At 46.0% G+C, this 22,948-nt stretch overlaps 1 protein-coding gene across 6 annotated transcripts in view; it reads right to left on the bottom strand.

Moving 5' to 3' along the window:
• Positions 1-3,555: 3,555 nt before the first annotated feature.
• ripor2 (RHO family interacting cell polarization regulator 2) overlaps positions 3,556-22,948 on the bottom strand; it is a 140,961-nt gene continuing 121,568 nt past the window's right edge. For all 6 annotated transcript variants that reach the window (XM_055876672.1, XM_055876677.1, XM_055876673.1 and 3 more), the window contains 5 exons: positions 7,294-7,458; positions 6,745-6,947; positions 6,486-6,569; positions 6,163-6,253; positions 3,556-6,053 (listed from right to left, as the gene is read on the bottom strand). In XM_055876672.1, the coding sequence (XP_055732647.1) occupies positions 5,953-6,053; positions 6,163-6,253; positions 6,486-6,569; positions 6,745-6,947; positions 7,294-7,458 (644 nt within the window). In that variant the 3' untranslated portion in view covers positions 3,556-5,952. The remainder of the gene's footprint in view (positions 6,054-6,162; positions 6,254-6,485; positions 6,570-6,744; positions 6,948-7,293; positions 7,459-22,948) is intronic.

Raw genomic sequence — 22,948 nt, 5'->3', positions numbered from 1 at the left:
GCTCTACTTCCTCTGCGTCGCTTCCTTATGCGAATAATTGGGATGTCTGCCCTGTGGAGTGTTTGGAGAATATCGTGTGAGTACTGCTTGTTGTTGTTGTTGGAAAAAATATTAGTCTAATCCGAGGTGAGTGATCGCTGTCCTGATATCCAGAAGCTCTTTTCTGCCGTAAGATATGGTTGCAGAAACATTATGTACAAAATCATTTACAAATATCGCAAAAATAAACACATAATAGCACAATTGGTTAGGAGACCGTAAAACGGTGGCCATCTCCTCCGGCGCCATTTCATCAGCATTAATACAATCAAGGCACGGCAGAGGACAGGAAGAGCTCTGCAGTGTTGATTTATGACATTTGAATGTGCATTAGATGGCAACAAGATCATATTGTACAGCAATTTCATCAGGTAACATGAATACAAAGCCGGCGAGAGGTGGTTGGAATAGGATGGGAGGCCAAAAGTCTGTGTAACCAATAGAGAGTGTGGGAGCAAACAGCCTGTCCCACAGTTGGGTAAACAAGAACAAAACATGCAGGAGTCATGAGGGAAATAACAAAATATCAAAAAGCACAAAACAATAATGACTTGGGGCTAGCCCCAACAGTGCGTGAGTGCTGTAGGCAAGCAAAAGCGGGAGAGAGAGGGGAGTGTGGTGGGGTACCTGTACAGGACGGGGAGTCAGACCAGAGCAGATGGTGAACAGATCACCAGGTGGAATTCATGCAGCAGGCAATAAGAGTAGGTGTCACACCCTCTTGGGATATTTTTTTTAACCTCTGGAGGCAGATTTCTTATAGAAAATGGCGGTGGATGGTCTCTGAACAGCTGGGGGGGGGGGGTTGGTTTCAAAGGCATCTTGATTTGAGTGGGGTAGGCTGTAAGAGACTCCTGCCATTTGTTGGGCTCAAAGGCTTCGACACCTCTCACTTCACACCTCCATGCTAATTGAAGTTGCATCTGATCTGTCTCAGTTCCAGGTTGGATAGTGTCCTCAGGTCTCTGCTGTTTGTTTGCCAGAGCACCGTCTATATAGCTTGGAAAAAGGAATCCTTGGTAGTAGTAATCCTTCCAGGTAATTTTATCCCAAATTAGGTTGTAGGTTTGGCATTTTGAATCTGGAGTGAAGGTTATGCTGTGGAGGTTAGCATCTTGTATATGTCCCTGCCAAAAATCCAAGTTTATCTAACTCCAAATCTATCTTTTAGTGAAAAACATGTTGAAAACTGTGAGAGCTCACAAGTACTGTGTCTCGCTCTCTCTGTTCCCTGGAACCATTATACAAAGAAACTAAATTCACAAATTCTACAGCACAATGGCACATGTCTCAAGTGCAAAACTAATAATGACTCAATCCATGCTTTCTGGGAATGCTATAAAGTTTGGAAGTTGTGGGCGGAGCTAGAAAGTTGGCTGTCAGATTTACAGTTGAAGTCAGAAGTTTACATACACTTAGGTTGGAGTCATTAAAACTCATTTTTCAACCACTTCACAAATGTCTTGTTAACAAACTATAGTTTTGGCAAGTCGGTAAGGACATCTACTTTTTGCATGACAAGTAATTTTTCCAACAATTGTTTACAGATTATTTCACTTATAATTCACTGTATCACAATTCCAGTGGGTCAGAAGTTTACATACACTAAGTTGACTGTGCCTTTAAACAGCTTGGACAATTCCAGAAAATTATGTCATGGCTTTAGAAGCTTCATCATTTGAATCAATTGGAGGTGTACCTGTGGATGTATTTCAAGGTCTTCCTTCAAACTCAGTGCCTCTTTGCTTGACATCATGGGAAAATCAAAAGAAATCAGCCAAGACCTCAAATTAATTGTAGACCTCCACAAGTCTGGTTCATCCTTGGGAGCAATTTCCAAACGCCTGAAGGTACCACGTTCATCTGTACAAACAATAGTACGCAAATATAAACACTATGGGACCACGCAGCCGTCATACCGCTCAGGAAGGAGACGCGTTCTGTCTCCTAGAGATGAACGTACTTTGGTGCGAAAAGTGTAATCAATCCCAGAACAACAGTAAAGGACCTTGTGAAGATGCTGGAGGAAACGGGTACAAAAGTATCTATATCCACAGTAAAACGAGTCCTATATCGACATAACCTGAAAGGCTGCTCAGCAAGGAAGAAGCCACTGCTCCAAAACGCCATAAAAAAGCCAGACTACGGTTTGCAACTGCACATGGGGACAAAGATTGTACTTTTTGGAGAAATATCCTCTGGTCTGATTAAAACAAATGGAACTGTTTGGCCATAATGACCATTGTTATGTTTAGAGGGAAAAGGGGGAGGCTTGCAAGCCGAAGAATTCCATCCCAACAGTGAAGCACGGGGGTGGCAGCATCATGTTGTGGGGGTGCTTTGCTGCAGGAGGGACTGGTGCACTTCACAAAATAGATGGCATCATGAGGCAGGAAAATTATGTGGATATATTGAAGCAATATCAAAAGACATCACTCAGGAAGTTAAAGCTTGGTCGCAAATGGGTCTTCCAAATGGACAATGACCCAAAGCATACTTCCAAAGTTGTGGCAAAATGTCTTAAGGAAACAAAGTCAAGGTATTGGAGTGGCCATCACAAAGCCCTGACCTCAACCCCATATAAAATTTGTGGGCAGAACTGAAAAAGTGTGTGTGTGAGAAAGGAGGCCTACAAACCTGATTCAGTTACACCAGCTCTGTCAAGAGGAATGGGCCAAAATTCACCCAACTTATTGTGGGAAGCTTGTGGAAGGCTACCTGAAACATTTGACCCAAGTTAAACAATTTAAAGGCAATGCTACCAAATACTAATTGAGTGTATGTTAACTTCTGACTGACTGGGAATGTGAAAGAAATAAAAGCTGAAATAAATCACTCTCTACTATTATTCTGACATTTCATATTCTTAAAATAAAGTGGTGATCCTAACTGACCTAAGACAGGGAATTTCTACTCTGATTAAATGTCAGGAGTTGTGAAAAACTGAGTTTAAATGTATTTGGCTAAGGTGTATGTAAACTTCCGACTTCAACTATATTACAATGTAAACGAACTTTTATTTCGTCTGTCTGCATATTTCAAGTTATGGCATATGGGGGTGTTGTGAGATACCCGATGGGCTGGACAATTATCTTCTCATAACTCATCTTGAAAAAATGTATACAAAAAAACTTGGAAGTCTATTAATCCCCCATCGTTGACACTTTTAATAGCATGGTCGACCGAGAAAAACAAATTGGTACAATTTAAGACCAAGTGGCAAACAATGTAGGGATGGGAGAGTGAGCATGCTGGTCTGGGCAGATGCTCTGGAGGCAGCAGTCTAAGGCACTGCATCTCAGTGCAAGAGGCATCACTACAGACCCTGGTTCAATTCCAGGCTGTATCACAACTGGCTGTGATTGGGAGTCCCATTGGGATTGGCTCCTCTTGATCAGATCACGTAAACAACATGCAAGGTGGCCCTATTCTAAGAAAAGGCATCGGCAAGATTACAACCTGTGAACTTCTGATCCATATCTCATTATCTCCAATAAATGAAACAATCGGACAACATTTTCATAATTATGCAAAAATAAACTTTATTGCCACTTTCATTGAGCAGGAGAAATACTGTAAACCAAAAGGAGAAAATAATGTAATGCAGTCTACTGAAGCTGTGACATGACCTTTCCGTGTGCTTTCTGTTCCAAGTCCAAGGTTCACCATAATGTAAATCATGTGTGGTTACATAAAATATGATGAATATCAAACAACGTTGAAATATTTGACCTACGTGTTTAATCTGATGACTTGGATTGGAATAGAAGCAAAATGTCAATTCACAACACTGGTCACTTTTAGTAGAAAGAAAGCAGAGGCCTCGTGGAGAAGAACACAACGAGGATGTTAGATTAGTTCTTGAAGTAACGAGTATCATCTTACCAAAATACTGTAATGTTATTCACATCATGGGAGAAACAGGCACATTGTTACTCAAAGTATAGACCATGTTCAGAGAACACAAGGCCACACTTTCACATAGAAAAACAAAAAGCCATATTTAACAACTCACACTTACAGCTTTAATATACAAAAGAAAAAAATTACATTATCACACATATTACTGCCTTAAATACACCTTTTTCATCGCTATGGCTTTTGGAGAGTGTGCAATTAGTTAGAACCCGATGTAATGTCACAGGATTGAGATGATCATTTAGATAACATTGATTAATATTGTTGTGCTTTTCAGGTGAGTCTGGGTGTAGAGGCCAGGTTGCAGATAGGTTCATAATTCATTCTTACTAAAGTTGATTTTCTTAAATTCAGGCTTTAACTTTGGTTATAAGTCACTTGTGTAATAAAGTAACATTCTCTAATATCTACTGTCCCATTTGGAGCAAAGCTATATGATATTGGCAAATCCTCTCCAAATATACTTATATACTTAATATACTTATAGCGCCATCCATTCTACTTAAAGGAAGAATCCACTCAAACAGCTTTTTGGTATTTGTTTTCATTAGTCTACTGTTGATACGGTCCCAAAATATAGTTTGAGTGGATTTTTCCTTTAAACGTATAAACAAATTCCAAAAGAGATAAGAGATAAGCAAGATCATTCCCAAAATGAATTTGAGGCCAATATTTCAAATGTCAACCAGAAGCAGGATATGAAACAAATATACAGCTATTTTACTAGTATCTGCATTCTGCCCTCTTACTCAAAAAAGTTAATGCAAATTAAAGAATATTAGAATCCAAAATGTGACGTGTAAATAAAATAATAAATTAGGTCGAGAAACAAACATGTTTTGTTGTCGTGGCAACGAAGCCACGGACTCAGTAGTATAGTTACAATAGGCATAAGAAGCTATACGGAGCACTATAGCCTCGGCAACATCCCAACTTATACAAACCCCTTGGTTCTGATCTGTACCGTTATGGAGCAATTACATTCTCCTTTCTCACTAACATTACCTAACTAACACACTCCTAGACTGCATTAGTACCAATAGGATGAAAAGAGCAGTACATGTATTAATGGGCACATGCATGGAGGCCAACCTGCTTCCAAAACAATAGATTCTGATCAATCTCCAGTGGCTTAAACAACTGATTTAAAATCAGTTCTCAGCAAGCAGACATTCAATCAAACTCTGAATGCAGAACCCAGGCATGTGTGGGTAGAAGAGTTTGTTAAGCAGTCCAAGTATATGATTCTCTCTTCACGTTGTGCATGTTGATGACGTGAGGATATTGCTGGCCGGTAAGACACCGTCCTCCTCTTTTTGCATGTTGATGACGTGAGATTGCGAACATTGCTTAACTACCTCATCCTGAGCAACCTGAATCTGTCTTCTGACTTCTCATCCATGACACACTGACAGAAAGTGTTCAAACTGTCTTGTAAAATCCCTGAAACTCAACGGTGCATACCAGAAAAACACCAACTCAATCCATTTAGATGCGTCACTCATTGTCACACAGAGTATAATGCTGTGCTATTATATTTACATGCCTGCCAGAGTGCAATTCGAAAAGCGCAAATAGCCGTCGACTAATGTGAACGTCACTTACTAAAACAAATAATTAATAGCAGTTATATAAAGCAATCATAACTGTGATACTGATTATAACAATGTCAAACACAACCGTGATAATAAGATTCATAATAATAGTTATAATAGTAAATAGGCTCTGTCTGTGCAGTGAGAGATTGCTTAATAGTGGTGGTCAGTGGACAGCTAGGATTTAGACCAGTCTGTTGAGAAGGATGAGACATGTGGCCCTTTGATGATTAGTTGGGCTCCTCTGCTTTGATCAGGCCCCTCCCCCTAGCTGTGTCCATTCAAATGCATGTTCAGGCGCAGTGGAGGGAGGCCAGGACAGGTTGTTCTGTTGGGGGGGGGGGTTGTCCCCCTCCTGCGGTTATGATGCTCCTAGGTTAAGTTAATTAGACCTGTGCTTTCAGAAGGCGGTGGTGACAGCGTTCCCTCGCCGTGTCCCCAGTTGTACCAGCTCCCTGGGCACCTTGTCCAGCTGCTCATACGCCAGACGCCCCTCCTCTCCTGGGGACCGTCATCAGCGGAAGAAGAAAGAGGAGTCACATGTTAGACCTCAACCATTTGAAAATGGATCTAGGTTCACTAAAACAGACATCGTTTGTCAATCACTCACCCAAGGTGAGCAGGGTTTCTATGGCAATGTGGTGAAGCTCCTCGTCTGCCGAGTCACACAGCAACACCACCGCTCGGATACTCTCTACTGCCTGACAGGGAGAAGAACAGGTTCACTTCATAACCGGTACGTTGATGAAAGGAGACTAAGCCACTGAAGAAGTTCATAAGGAATGTATGTCACGCTCTCGCTTCAGGGAGACATAATGAATATGTATTACTTGATTAATAAATAAATCTTACTAAGACCAGGAACATACAGACTGGTAAAACTCCGCTTTATCTTCCATAGAAATAGAATATTGCTGTCAGATATACACTGACCTGTAGACAACTGAGAGCAGCACAGGCAGACCTTTGGGTCAGAACTCCCCCCTCTGACAAGGACTGTGTGTAGCAGTCCACCGCCTGTAAACACACACACAGAAACTCATGAACTCAGTTCCCTGCCGTAACACAGTTAGTTCCCTGCCGTTACTGCCCAGTAATCCTTGCTGGTTTAGTGAGTACCTTGACAGACAGTAGGGTTGATCCTTGACGCTCCCAGGCTAATAGAAACACTATTTCACACACACACACTGACCTTTGACCTAAAGGGTGTGTGAGAGGCAGCGGAAGTGATGTAGGCAGTTGCGGCCTTGCTGAGCTGGGGGTCTTTGTGGTAGAGGAGGGAGGCCAGGGCCCTGAGAGTCTGCAACTGGGGACACAGGCCGGTGTGTGACATCTCTTCTAATTCCTTTAGACAACGCTCCGAGTCGCCGCTGCTCAGGCCTTCCGCAAACACAGCTGAGGGATGGACGGCCATTCCAGTTTATTACATAATTAACTCACACGGTACTTATAGCTACAAGCAAGTTTTGTTCAGCGGAACATGTAGCAAGTCTTAATGTTTGGACCCCCTCAGTCTTCATCAGATCAGACCTCTAACTTGGGTTACTGACTGGTTCTACATTCCACACTACATCATTGTCTTGCCAAACAGCAAAATGTTAGTTAAAGCAAAACAGACTGGCACCTAGACTATAAACAACTCAGCCTCCAAGAAATGTAGTACACTAGGACCCCCAACAGATGGGGAAAGGAGGCTAGTAACATGAATGCTAGTAGAAGGTGTGTTGGTCCTGAGTCTTACCCTCTCTGGCCACCCGCAGTAGGTGTTCCTCCATGTCCCCAACACTGTGCTCTGAGACGTAGCTGTGGAATTGGAACACTGTGAGGACGTCCTGGGACAGGGCCGAGGGAGGAGGGGAGGCCAGTTCACTCCTGTCCACCATCTCACTCACCACCAGCCAGATCACTGTGGAGGACCGAGAGGGAAGAGAGAGACAGCTGTGTGAGATGTATACAGTGACAGGACAGACAGCTGTGTGAGATGTATACAGTGACAGGACAGACAGCTGTGTGAGATGTATACAGTGACAGGACAGACAGCTGTGTGAGATATATACAGTGACAGGACAGACAGCTGTGTGAGATGTATACAGTGACAGGACTGAGACAGCTGTGTGAGATATATACAGTGACAGGACAGACAGCTGTGTGAGATGTATACAGTGACAGGACAGACAGCTGTGTGAGATATATACAGTGACAGGACAGACAGCTGTGTGAGATGTATACAGTGACAGGACAGAGAGCCGTGTGAGATGTATATAGTGACAGGACAGACAGCTGTGTGAGATGTATACAGTGACAGGACAGACAGCTGTGTGAGATATATACAGTGACAGTACAGACAGCTGTCTGAGATGTATACAGTGACAGGACAGACAGCTGTGTGAGATATATACAGTGACAGGACAGACAGCTGTGTGAGATGTATACAGTGACAGGACTGAGACAGCTGTGTGAGATGTATACAGTGACAGGACAGACAGCTGTGTGAGATGTATACAGTGACAGGACTGAGACAGCTGTGTGAGATGTATACAGTGCAGACAGCTGTGTGAGATGTAAACAGTGACAGGACTGAGACAGCCGTGTGAGATGTATACAGTGACAGGACAGAGACAGCTGTGTGAGATGTATATAGTGACAGGACAGACAGCTGTGTGAGATGTATACAGTGACAGGACTGAGACAGCTGTGTGAGATATATACAGTGACAGGACAGACAGCTGTGTGAGATGTATACAGTGACAGGACAGACAGCTGTGTGAGATGTATACAGTGACAGGACTGACAGCCGTGTGAGATGTATACAGTGACAGGACAGACAGCCGTGTGAGATGTATACAGTGACAGGACAGACAGCTGTGTGAGATGTATACAGTGACAGGACTGAGACAGCTGTGTGAGATGTATACAGTGACAGGACTGACAGCTGTGTGAGATGTATACAGTGACAGGACAGAGACAGCCGTGTGAGATGTATATAGTGACAGGACAGAGACAGCTGTGTGAGATGTATACAGTGACAGGACAGAGACAGCTGTGTGAGATGTATACAGTGACAGGACAGACAGCTGTGTGAGATGTATACAGTGACAGGACAGACAGCCGTGTGAGATGTATACAGTGACAGGACAGACAGCTGTGTGAGATGTATACAGTGACAGGACTGAGACAGCTGTGTGAGATGTATACAGTGCAGACAGCTGTGTGAGATGTAAACAGTGACAGGACTGAGACAGCCGTGTGAGATGTATACAGTGACAGGACAGAGACAGCTGTGTGAGATGTATATAGTGACAGGACAGACAGCTGTGTGAGATGTATACAGTGACAGGACTGAGACAGCTGTGTGAGATGTATACAGTGACAGGACAGACAGCTGTGTGAGATGTATACAGTGACAGGACAGACAGCCGTGTGAGATGTATATAGTGACAGGACTGAGACAGCTGTGTGAGATGTATATAGTGACAGGACTGAGACAGCTGTGTGAGATGTATACAGTGACAGGACTGAGACAGCTGTGTGAGATATATACAGTGACAGGACAGACAGCTGTGTGAGATGTATACAGTGACAGGACAGACAGCCGTGTGAGATGTATACAGTGACAGGACTGAGACAGCTGTGTGAGATGTATACAGTGACAGGACAGACAGCTGTGTGAGATGTATACAGTGACAGGACTGAGACAGCCGTGTGAGATGTATACAGTGACAGGACTGAGACAGCTGTGTGAGATATATACAGTGACAGGACTGAGACAGCTGTGTGATATGTATACAGTGACAGTACTGAGACAGCCGTGTGAGATGTATACACTGACAGGACAGACAGCTGTGTGAGATATATACAGTGACAGGACTGACAGCTGTGTGAGATGTATACAGTGACAGGACTGAGACAGCTGTGTGAGATGTATACAGTGACAGGACTGAGACAGCTGTGTGAGATGTATACAGTGACAGGACTGAGACAGCCGTGGGAGATGTATACAGTGACAGGACTGAGACAGCCGTGGGAGATGTATACAGTGACAGGACTGACAGCCGTGTGAGATGTATACAGTGACAGGACAGACAGCTGTGTGAGATGTATACAGTGACAGGACAGACAGCTGTGTGAGATGTATACAGTGACAGGACAGACAGCTGTGTGAGATGTATACAGTGACAGGACAGAGACAGCCGTGTGAGATGTATACAGTGACAGGACAGACAGCCGTGTGAGATATATACAGTGACAGGACTGAGACAGCTGTGTGAGATGTATACAGTGACAGGACTGAGACAGCTGTGTGAGATGTATACAGTGACAGGACTGAGACAGCCGTGTGAGATGTATACAGTGACAGGACTGAGACAGCTGTGTGAGATGTATACAGTGACAGGACAGAGACAGCTGTGTGAGATGTATACAGTGATAGGACTGAGACAGCCGTGTGAGATGTATACAGTGACAGGACTGAGACAGCTGTGTGAGATGTATACAGTGACAGGACTGAGACAGCTGTGTGAGATGTATACAGTGACAGGACAGAGACAGCTGTGTGAGATGTATACAGTGACAGGACTGAGACAGCCGTGTGAGATGTATACAGTGACAGGACAGACAGCTGTGTGAGATGTATACAGTGACAGGACTGAGACAGCCGTGTGAGATGTATACAGTGCAGACAGCTGTGTGAGATGTATACAGTGACAGGACTGACAGCTGTGTGTGATGTATACAGTGACAGGACTGACAGCTGTGTGAGATGTATACAGTGACAGGACTGAGACAGCTGTGTGAGATGTATACAGTGACAGGACTGACAGCTGTGTGAGATGTATACAGTGACAGGACTGACAGCTGTGTGAGATGTATACAGTGACAGGACTGAGACAGCTGTGTGAGATGTATACAGTGACAGGACTGAGACAGCTGTGTGAGATGTATACAGTGACAGGACAGACAGCTGTGTGAGATGTATACAGTGACAGGACTGACAGCCGTGTGAGATGTATACAGTGACAGGACTGAGACAGCCGTGTGAGATGTATACAGTGACAGGACTGAGACAGCTGTGTGAGATGTATACAGTGACAGGACAGAGACAGCTGTGTGAGATGTATACAGTGACAGGACTGAGACAGCCGTGTGAGATGTATACAGTGACAGGACTGAGACAGCTGTGTGAGATGTATACAGTGACAGGACTGAGACAGCTGTGTGAGATGTATACAGTGACAGGACAGAGACAGCTGTGTGAGATGTATACAGTGACAGGACTGAGACAGCCGTGTGAGATGTATACAGTGACAGGACAGACAGCTGTGTGAGATGTATACAGTGACAGGACTGAGACAGCCGTGTGAGATGTATACAGTGCAGACAGCTGTGTGAGATGTATACAGTGACAGGACTGACAGCTGTGTGTGATGTATACAGTGACAGGACTGACAGCTGTGTGAGATGTATACAGTGACAGGACTGAGACAGCTGTGTGAGATGTATACAGTGACAGGACTGACAGCTGTGTGAGATGTATACAGTGACAGGACTGACAGCTGTGTGAGATGTATACAGTGACAGGACTGAGACAGCTGTGTGAGATGTATACAGTGACAGGACTGAGACAGCTGTGTGAGATGTATACAGTGACAGGACTGAGACAGCCGTGGGAGATGTATACAGTGACAGGACTGAGACAGCCGTGGGAGATGTATACAGTGACAGGACTGACAGCCGTGTGAGATGTATACAGTGACAGGACAGACAGCTGTGTGAGATGTATACAGTGACAGGACAGACAGCTGTGTGAGATGTATACAGTGACAGGACAGACAGCTGTGTGAGATGTATACAGTGACAGGACAGAGACAGCCGTGTGAGATGTATACAGTGACAGGACAGACAGCCGTGTGAGATATATACAGTGACAGGACTGAGACAGCTGTGTGAGATGTATACAGTGACAGGACTGAGACAGCTGTGTGAGATGTATACAGTGACAGGACTGAGACAGCCGTGTGAGATGTATACAGTGACAGGACTGAGACAGCTGTGTGAGATGTATACAGTGACAGGACAGAGACAGCTGTGTGAGATGTATACAGTGACAGGACTGAGACAGCCGTGTGAGATGTATACAGTGACAGGACTGAGACAGCTGTGTGAGATGTATACAGTGACAGGACTGAGACAGCTGTGTGAGATGTATACAGTGACAGGACAGAGACAGCTGTGTGAGATGTATACAGTGACAGGACTGAGACAGCCGTGTGAGATGTATACAGTGACAGGACAGACAGCTGTGTGAGATGTATACAGTGACAGGACTGAGACAGCCGTGTGAGATGTATACAGTGCAGACAGCTGTGTGAGATGTATACAGTGACAGGACTGACAGCTGTGTGTGATGTATACAGTGACAGGACTGACAGCTGTGTGAGATGTATACAGTGACAGGACTGAGACAGCTGTGTGAGATGTATACAGTGACAGGACTGACAGCTGTGTGAGATGTATACAGTGACAGGACTGACAGCTGTGTGAGATGTATACAGTGACAGGACTGAGACAGCTGTGTGAGATGTATACAGTGACAGGACTGAGACAGCTGTGTGAGATGTATACAGTGACAGGACAGACAGCTGTGTGAGATGTATACAGTGACAGGACTGACAGCCGTGTGAGATGTATACAGTGACAGGACTGAGACAGCCGTGTGAGATGTATACAGTGACAGGACTGAGACAGCTGTGTGAGATGTATACAGTGACAGGACAGAGACAGCTGTGTGAGATGTATACAGTGACAGGACTGAGACAGCCGTGTGAGATGTATACAGTGACAGGACTGAGACAGCTGTGTGAGATGTATACAGTGACAGGACTGAGACAGCTGTGTGAGATGTATACAGTGACAGGACAGAGACAGCTGTGTGAGATGTATACAGTGACAGGACTGAGACAGCCGTGTGAGATGTATACAGTGACAGGACAGACAGCTGTGTGAGATGTATACAGTGACAGGACTGAGACAGCCGTGTGAGATGTATACAGTGCAGACAGCTGTGTGAGATGTATACAGTGACAGGACTGACAGCTGTGTGTGATGTATACAGTGACAGGACTGACAGCTGTGTGAGATGTATACAGTGACAGGACTGAGACAGCTGTGTGAGATGTATACAGTGACAGGACTGACAGCTGTGTGAGATGTATACAGTGACAGGACTGACAGCTGTGTGAGATGTATACAGTGACAGGACTGAGACAGCTGTGTGAGATGTATACAGTGACAGGACTGAGACAGCTGTGTGAGATGTATACAGTGACAGGACAGACAGCTGTGTGAGATGTATACAGTGACAGGACTGACAGCCGTGTGAGATGTATACAGTGACAGGACTGAGACAGCCGTGTGAGATGTATACAGTGACAGGACTGAGACAGCTGTGTGAGATGTATACAGTGACAGGACTGAGACAGCTGTGTGAGATGTATATAGTGACAGGACAGAGACAGCCGTGTGAGATGTATATAGTGACAGGACAGAGACAGCCGTGTGAGATGTATACAGTGACAGGACAGAGACAGCCGTGTGAGATGTATACAGTGACAGGACTGAGACAGCCGTGTGAGATGTATACAGTGACAGGACTGAGACAGCCGTGTGAGATGTATACAGTGACAGGACTGAGACAGCTGTGTGAGATGTATACAGTGACAGGACTGAGACAGCCTTGTGAGATGTATACAGTGACAGGACAGAGACAGCCGTGTGAGATGTATATAGTGACAGGACTGACAGCTGTGTGAGATGTATACAGTGACAGGACTGAGACAGCCGTGTGAGATGTATACAGTGACAGGACTGACAGCCGTGTGAGATGTATACAGTGACAGGACTGAGACAGCCGTGTGAGATGTATACAGTGACAGGACTGAGACAGCCGTGTGAGATGTATACAGTGACAGGACTGAGACAGCCGTGTGAGATGTATACAGTGACAGGACAGAGACAGCCGTGTGAGATGTATACAGTGACAGGACTGAGACAGCCGTGTGAGATGTATACAGTGACAGGACTGAGACAGCCGTGTGAGATGTATACAGTGACAGGACTGAGACAGCTGTGTGAGATGTATACAGTGACAGGACTGAGACAGCCGTGTGAGATGTATACAGTGACAGGACAGAGACAGCCGTGTGAGATGTATATAGTGACAGGACTGACAGCTGTGTGAGATGTATACAGTGACAGGACTGAGACAGCCGTGTGAGATGTATACAGTGACAGGACTGACAGCCGTGTGAGATGTATACAGTGACAGGACTGAGACAGCCGTGTGAGATGTATACAGTGACAGGACAGAGACAGCCGTGTGAAATGTATATAGTGACAGGACAGACAGCTGTGTGAGATGTATACAGTGACAGGACAGACAGCTGTGTGAAATGTATATAGTGACAGGACAGACAGCTGTGTGAGATGTATACAGTGACAGGACAGACAGCTGTGTGAGATGTATACAGTGACAGGACAGACAGCTGTGTGAGGTATACAGTGACAGGACTGAGACAGCCGTGTGAGATGTATATAGTGACAGGACAGAGACAGCCGTGTGAGATGTATATAGTGACAGGACAGAGACAGCCGTGTGAGATGTATACAGTGACAGGACAGACAGCTGTGTGAGATGTATACAGTGACAGGACTGAGACAGCTGTGTGAGATGTATACAGTGACAGGACTGAGACAGCTGTGTGAGATGTATACAGTGACAGGACTGACAGCTGTGTGAGATGTATACAGTGACAGGACTGAGACAGCTGTGTGAGATGTATACAGTGACAGGACTGAGACAGCTGTGTGAGATGTATATAGTGACAGGACAGAGACAGCCGTGTGAGATGTATATAGTGACAGGACAGAGACAGCCGTGTGAGATGTATACAGTGACAGGACTGAGACAGCTGTGTGAGATGTATACAGTGACAGGACTGAGACAGCTGTGTGAGATGTATATAGTGACAGGACAGAGACAGCCGTGTGAGATGTATACAGTGACAGGACAGACAGCCGTGTGAGATGTATACAGTGACAGGACTGAGACAGCTGTGTGAGATATATACAGTGACAGGACAGACAGCTGTGTGAGATGTATACAGTGACAGGACAGACAGCCGTGTGAGATGTATACAGTGACAGGACTGAGACAGCTGTGTGAGATGTATACAGTGACAGGACAGACAGCTGTGTGAGATGTATACAGTGACAGGACTGAGACAGCCGTGTGAGATGTATACAGTGACAGGACTGAGACAGCTGTGTGAGATATATACAGTGACAGGACTGAGACAGCTGTGTGATATGTATACAGTGACAGTACTGAGACAGCCGTGTGAGATGTATACACTGACAGGACAGACAGCTGTGTGAGATATATACAGTGACAGGACTGACAGCTGTGTGAGATGTATACAGTGACAGGACTGAGACAGCTGTGTGAGATGTATACAGTGACAGGACTGAGACAGCTGTGTGAGATGTATACAGTGACAGGACTGAGACAGCCGTGGGAGATGTATACAGTGACAGGACTGAGACAGCCGTGGGAGATGTATACAGTGACAGGACTGACAGCCGTGTGAGATGTATACAGTGACAGGACAGACAGCTGTGTGAGATGTATACAGTGACAGGACAGACAGCTGTGTGAGATGTATACAGTGACAGGACAGACAGCTGTGTGAGATGTATACAGTGACAGGACAGAGACAGCCGTGTGAGATGTATACAGTGACAGGACAGACAGCCGTGTGAGATATATACAGTGACAGGACTGAGACAGCTGTGTGAGATGTATACAGTGACAGGACTGAGACAGCTGTGTGAGATGTATACAGTGACAGGACTGAGACAGCCGTGTGAGATGTATACAGTGACAGGACTGAGACAGCTGTGTGAGATGTATACAGTGACAGGACAGAGACAGCTGTGTGAGATGTATACAGTGACAGGACTGAGACAGCCGTGTGAGATGTATACAGTGACAGGACTGAGACAGCTGTGTGAGATGTATACAGTGACAGGACTGAGACAGCTGTGTGAGATGTATACAGTGACAGGACAGACAGCTGTGTGAGATGTATACAGTGACAGGACTGAGACAGCTGTGTGAGATGTATACAGTGACAGGACAGAGACAGCTGTGTGAGATGTATACAGTGACAGGACTGAGACAGCCGTGTGAGATGTATACAGTGACAGGACTGAGACAGCTGTGTGAGATGTATACAGTGACAGGACTGAGACAGCTGTGTGAGATGTATACAGTGACAGGACAGAGACAGCTGTGTGAGATGTATACAGTGACAGGACTGAGACAGCCGTGTGAGATGTATACAGTGACAGGACAGACAGCTGTGTGAGATGTATACAGTGACAGGACTGAGACAGCCGTGTGAGATGTATACAGTGCAGACAGCTGTGTGAGATGTATACAGTGACAGGACTGACAGCTGTGTGTGATGTATACAGTGACAGGACTGACAGCTGTGTGAGATGTATACAGTGACAGGACTGAGACAGCTGTGTGAGATGTATACAGTGACAGGACTGACAGCTGTGTGAGATGTATACAGTGACAGGACTGACAGCTGTGTGAGATGTATACAGTGACAGGACTGAGACAGCTGTGTGAGATGTATACAGTGACAGGACTGAGACAGCTGTGTGAGATGTATACAGTGACAGGACAGACAGCTGTGTGAGATGTATACAGTGACAGGACTGACAGCCGTGTGAGATGTATACAGTGACAGGACTGAGACAGCCGTGTGAGATGTATACAGTGACAGGACTGAGACAGCTGTGTGAGATGTATACAGTGACAGGACTGAGACAGCTGTGTGAGATGTATATAGTGACAGGACAGAGACAGCCGTGTGAGATGTATATAGTGACAGGACAGAGACAGCCGTGTGAGATGTATACAGTGACAGGACAGAGACAGCCGTGTGAGATGTATACAGTGACAGGACTGAGACAGCCTTGTGAGATGTATACAGTGACAGGACAGAGACAGCCGTGTGAGATGTATATAGTGACAGGACTGACAGCTGTGTGAGATGTATACAGTGACAGGACTGAGACAGCCGTGTGAGATGTATACAGTGACAGGACTGACAGCTGTGTGAGATGTATACAGTGACAGGACTGAGACAGCCGTGTGAGATGTATACAGTGACAGGACTGAGACAGCCGTGTGAGATGTATACAGTGACAGGACTGAGACAGCCGTGTGAGATGTATACAGTGACAGGACAGAGACAGCCGTGTGAGATGTATACAGTGACAGGACTGAGACAGCCGTGTGAGATGTATACAGTGACAGGACTGAGACAGCCGTGTGAGATGTATACAGTGACAGGACTGAGACAGCTGTGTGAGATGTATACAGTGACAGGACTGAGACAGCCGTGTGAGATGTATACAGTGACAGGACAGAGACAGCCGTGTGAGATGTATATAGTGACAGGACTGACAGCTGTGTGAGATGTATACAGTGACAGGACTGAGACAGCCGTGTGAGATGTATACAGTGACAGGACTGACAGCCGTGTGAGATGTATACAGTGACAGGACTGAGACAGCCGTGTGAGATGTATACAGTGACAGGACAGAGACAGCCGTGTGAAATGTATATAGTGACAGGACAGACAGCTGTGTGAGATGTATACAGTGACAGGACAGACAGCTGTGTGAGATGTATACAGTGACAGGACAGACAGCTGTGTGAGATGTATACAGTGACAGGACAGACAGCTGTGTGAGGTATACAGTGACAGGACTGAGACAGCCGTGTGAGATGTATATAGTGACAGGACAGAGACAGCCGTGTGAGATGTATATAGTGACAGGACAGAGACAGCCGTGTGAGATGTATACAGTGACAGGACAGACAGCTGTGTGAGATGTATACAGTGACAGGACTGAGACAGCTGTGTGAGATGTATACAGTGACAGGACTGAGACAGCTGTGTGAGATGTATACAGTGACAGGACTGACAGCTGTGTGAGATGTATACAGTGACAGGACTGAGACAGCTGTGTGAGATGTATACAGTGACAGGACTGAGACAGCTGTGTGAGATGTATATAGTGACAGGACAGAGACAGCCGTGTGAGATGTATATAGTGACAGGACAGAGACAGCCGTGTGAGATGTATACAGTGACAGGACTGAGACAGCTGTGTGAGATGTATACAGTGACAGGACTGAGACAGCTGTGTGAGATGTATATAGTGACAGGACAGAGACAGCCGTGTGAGATGTATACAGTGACAGGACAGACAGCCGTGTGAGATGTATATAGTGACAGGACTGAGACAGCTGTGTGAGATGTATATAGTGACAGGACTGAGACAGCTGTGTGAGATGTATACAGTGACAGGACTGAGACAGCTGTGTGAGATATATACAGTGACAGGACAGACAGCTGTGTGAGATGTATACAGTGACAGGACAGACAGCCGTGTGAGATGTATACAGTGACAGGACTGAGACAGCTGTGTGAGATGTATACAGTGACAGGACAGACAGCTGTGTGAGATGTATACAGTGACAGGACTGAGACAGCCGTGTGAGATGTATACAGTGACAGGACTGAGACAGCTGTGTGAGATATATACAGTGACAGGACTGAGACAGCTGTGTGATATGTATACAGTGACAGTACTGAGACAGCCGTGTGAGATGTATACACTGACAGGACAGACAGCTGTGTGAGATATATACAGTGACAGGACTGACAGCTGTGTGAGATGTATACAGTGACAGGACTGAGACAGCTGTGTGAGATGTATACAGTGACAGGACTGAGACAGCTGTGTGAGATGTATACAGTGACAGGACTGAGACAGCCGTGGGAGATGTATACAGTGACAGGACTGAGACAGCCGTGGGAGATGTATACAGTGACAGGACTGACAGCCGTGTGAGATGTATACAGTGACAGGACAGACAGCTGTGTGAGATGTATACAGTGACAGGACAGACAGCTGTGTGAGATGTATACAGTGACAGGACAGACAGCTGTGTGAGATGTATACAGTGACAGGACAGAGACAGCCGTGTGAGATGTATACAGTGACAGGACAGACAGCCGTGTGAGATATATACAGTGACAGGACTGACACAGCTGTGTGAGATGTATACAGTGACAGGACTGAGACAGCTGTGTGAGATGTATACAGTGACAGGACTGAGACAGCCGTGTGAGATGTATACAGTGACAGGACAGAGACAGCTGTGTGAGATGTATACAGTGACAGGACAGAGACAGCTGTGTGAGATGTATACAGTGACAGGACTGAGACAGCCGTGTGAGATGTATACAGTGACAGGACTGAGACAGCTGTGTGAGATGTATACAGTGACAGGACTGAGACAGCTGTGTGAGATGTATACAGTGACAGGACAGACAGCTGTGTGAGATGTATACAGTGACAGGACTGAGACAGCTGTGTGAGATGTATACAGTGACAGGACTGAGACAGCCGTGTGAGATGTATACAGTGACAGGACTGAGACAGCTGTGTGAGATGTATACAGTGACAGGACTGAGACAGCTGTGTGAGATGTATACAGTGACAGGACAGAGACAGCTGTGTGAGATGTATACAGTGACAGGACTGAGACAGCCGTGTGAGATGTATACAGTGACAGGACAGACAGCTGTGTGAGATGTATACAGTGACAGGACTGAGACAGCCGTGTGAGATGTATACAGTGCAGACAGCTGTGTGAGATGTATACAGTGACAGGACTGACAGCTGTGTGTGATGTATACAGTGACAGGACTGACAGCTGTGTGAGATGTATACAGTGACAGGACTGAGACAGCTGTGTGAGATGTATACAGTGACAGGACTGACAGCTGTGTGAGATGTATACAGTGACAGGACTGACAGCTGTGTGAGATGTATACAGTGACAGGACTGAGACAGCTGTGTGAGATGTATACAGTGACAGGACTGAGACAGCTGTGTGAGATGTATACAGTGACAGGACAGACAGCTGTGTGAGATGTATACAGTGACAGGACTGACAGCCGTGTGAGATGTATACAGTGACAGGACTGAGACAGCCGTGTGAGATGTATACAGTGACAGGACTGAGACAGCTGTGTGAGATGTATACAGTGACAGGACTGAGACAGCTGTGTGAGATGTATATAGTGACAGGACAGAGACAGCCGTGTGAGATGTATATAGTGACAGGACAGAGACAGCCGTGTGAGATGTATACAGTGACAGGACAGAGACAGCCGTGTGAGATGTATACAGTGACAGGACTGAGACAGCCTTGTGAGATGTATACAGTGACAGGACAGAGACAGCCGTGTGAGATGTATATAGTGACAGGACTGACAGCTGTGTGAGATGTATACAGTGACAGGACTGAGACAGCCGTGTGAGATGTATACAGTGACAGGACTGACAGCTGTGTGAGATGTATACAGTGACAGGACTGAGACAGCCGTGTGAGATGTATACAGTGACAGGACTGAGACAGGCGTGTGAGATGTATACAGTGACAGGACTGAGACAGCCGTGTGAGATGTATACAGTGACAGGACAGAGACAGCCGTGTGAGATGTATACAGTGACAGGACTGAGACAGCCGTGTGAGATGTATACAGTGACAGGACTGAGACAGCCGTGTGAGATGTATACAGTGACAGGACTGAGACAGCTGTGTGAGATGTATACAGTGACAGGACTGAGACAGCCGTGTGAGATGTATACAGTGACAGGACAGAGACAGCCGTGTGAGATGTATATAGTGACAGGACTGACAGCTGTGTGAGATGTATACAGTGACAGGACTGAGACAGCCGTGTGAGATGTATACAGTGACAGGACTGACAGCCGTGTGAGATGTATACAGTGACAGGACTGAGACAGCCGTGTGAGATGTATACAGTGACAGGACAGAGACAGCCGTGTGAAATGTATATAGTGACAGGACAGACAGCTGTGTGAGATGTATACAGTGACAGGACAGACAGCTGTGTGAGATGTATACAGTGACAGGACAGACAGCTGTGTGAGATGTATACAGTGACAGGACAGACAGCTGTGTGAGGTATACAGTGACAGGACTGAGACAGCCGTGTGAGATGTATATAGTGACAGGACAGAGACAGCCGTGTGAGATGTATATAGTGACAGGACAGAGACAGCCGTGTGAGATGTATACAGTGACAGGACAGACAGCTGTGTGAGATGTATACAGTGACAGGACTGAGACAGCTGTGTGAGATGTATACAGTGACAGGACTGAGACAGCTGTGTGAGATGTATACAGTGACAGGACTGACAGCTGTGTGAGATGTATACAGTGACAGGACTGAGACAGCTGTGTGAGATGTATACAGTGACAGGACTGAGACAGCTGTGTGAGATGTATATAGTGACAGGACAGAGACAGCCGTGTGAGATGTATATAGTGACAGGACAGAGACAGCCGTGTGAGATGTATACAGTGACAGGACTGAGACAGCTGTGTGAGATGTATACAGTGACAGGACTGAGACAGCTGTGTGAGATGTATATAGTGACAGGACAGAGACAGCCGTGTGAGATGTATACAGTGACAGGACAGACAGCCGTGTGAGATGTATATAGTGACAGGACTGAGACAGCTGTGTGAGATGTATATAGTGACAGGACTGAGACAGCTGTGTGAGATGTATACAGTGACAGGACTGAGACAGCTGTGTGAGATATATACAGTGACAGGACAGACAGCTGTGTGAGATGTATACAGTGACAGGACAGACAGCCGTGTGAGATGTATACAGTGACAGGACTGAGACAGCTGTGTGAGATGTATACAGTGACAGGACAGACAGCTGTGTGAGATGTATACAGTGACAGGACTGAGACAGCCGTGTGAGATGTATACAGTGACAGGACTGAGACAGCTGTGTGAGATATATACAGTGACAGGACTGAGACAGCTGTGTGATATGTATACAGTGACAGTACTGAGACAGCCGTGTGAGATGTATACACTGACAGGACAGACAGCTGTGTGAGATATATACAGTGACAGGACTGACAGCTGTGTGAGATGTATACAGTGACAGGACTGAGACAGCTGTGTGAGATGTATACAGTGACAGGACTGAGACAGCTGTGTGAGATGTATACAGTGACAGGACTGAGACAGCCGTGGGAGATGTATACAGTGACAGGACTGAGACAGCCGTGGGAGATGTATACAGTGACAGGACTGACAGCCGTGTGAGATGTATACAGTGACAGGACAGACAGCTGTGTGAGATGTATACAGTGACAGGACAGACAGCTGTGTGAGATGTATACAGTGACAGGACAGACAGCTGTGTGAGATGTATACAGTGACAGGACAGAGACAGCCGTGTGAGATGTATACAGTGACAGGACAGACAGCCGTGTGAGATATATACAGTGACAGGACTGACACAGCTGTGTGAGATGTATACAGTGACAGGACTGAGACAGCTGTGTGAGATGTATACAGTGACAGGACTGAGACAGCCGTGTGAGATGTATACAGTGACAGGACAGAGACAGCTGTGTGAGATGTATACAGTGACAGGACAGAGACAGCTGTGTGAGATGTATACAGTGACAGGACTGAGACAGCCGTGTGAGATGTATACAGTGACAGGACTGAGACAGCTGTGTGAGATGTATACAGTGACAGGACTGAGACAGCTGTGTGAGATGTATACAGTGACAGGACAGACAGCTGTGTGAGATGTATACAGTGACAGGACTGAGACAGCTGTGTGAGATGTATACAGTGACAGGACAGAGACAGCTGTGTGAGATGTATACAGTGACAGGACTGAGACAGCCGTGTGAGATGTATACAGTGACAGGACTGAGACAGCTGTGTGAGATGTATACAGTGACAGGACTGAGACAGCTGTGTGAGATGTATACAGTGACAGGACAGAGACAGCTGTGTGAGATGTATACAGTGACAGGACTGAGACAGCCGTGTGAGATGTATACAGTGACAGGACAGACAGCTGTGTGAGATGTATACAGTGACAGGACTGAGACAGCCGTGTGAGATGTATACAGTGCAGACAGCTGTGTGAGATGTATACAGTGACAGGACTGACAGCTGTGTGTGATGTATACAGTGACAGGACTGACAGCTGTGTGAGATGTATACAGTGACAGGACTGAGACAGCTGTGTGAGATGTATACAGTGACAGGACTGACAGCTGTGTGAGATGTATACAGTGACAGGACTGACAGCTGTGTGAGATGTATACAGTGACAGGACTGAGACAGCTGTGTGAGATGTATACAGTGACAGGACTGAGACAGCTGT

The sequence above is a fragment of the Salvelinus fontinalis genome, chromosome 22 (assembly GCF_029448725.1).
Source record: "Salvelinus fontinalis isolate EN_2023a chromosome 22, ASM2944872v1, whole genome shotgun sequence".
Taxonomy (NCBI): Eukaryota; Metazoa; Chordata; class Actinopteri; order Salmoniformes; family Salmonidae; genus Salvelinus; species Salvelinus fontinalis.
The sequence above is the reverse complement of the archived record's forward strand: the minus strand, read 5'-3'. Positions and strand labels throughout refer to the sequence as shown.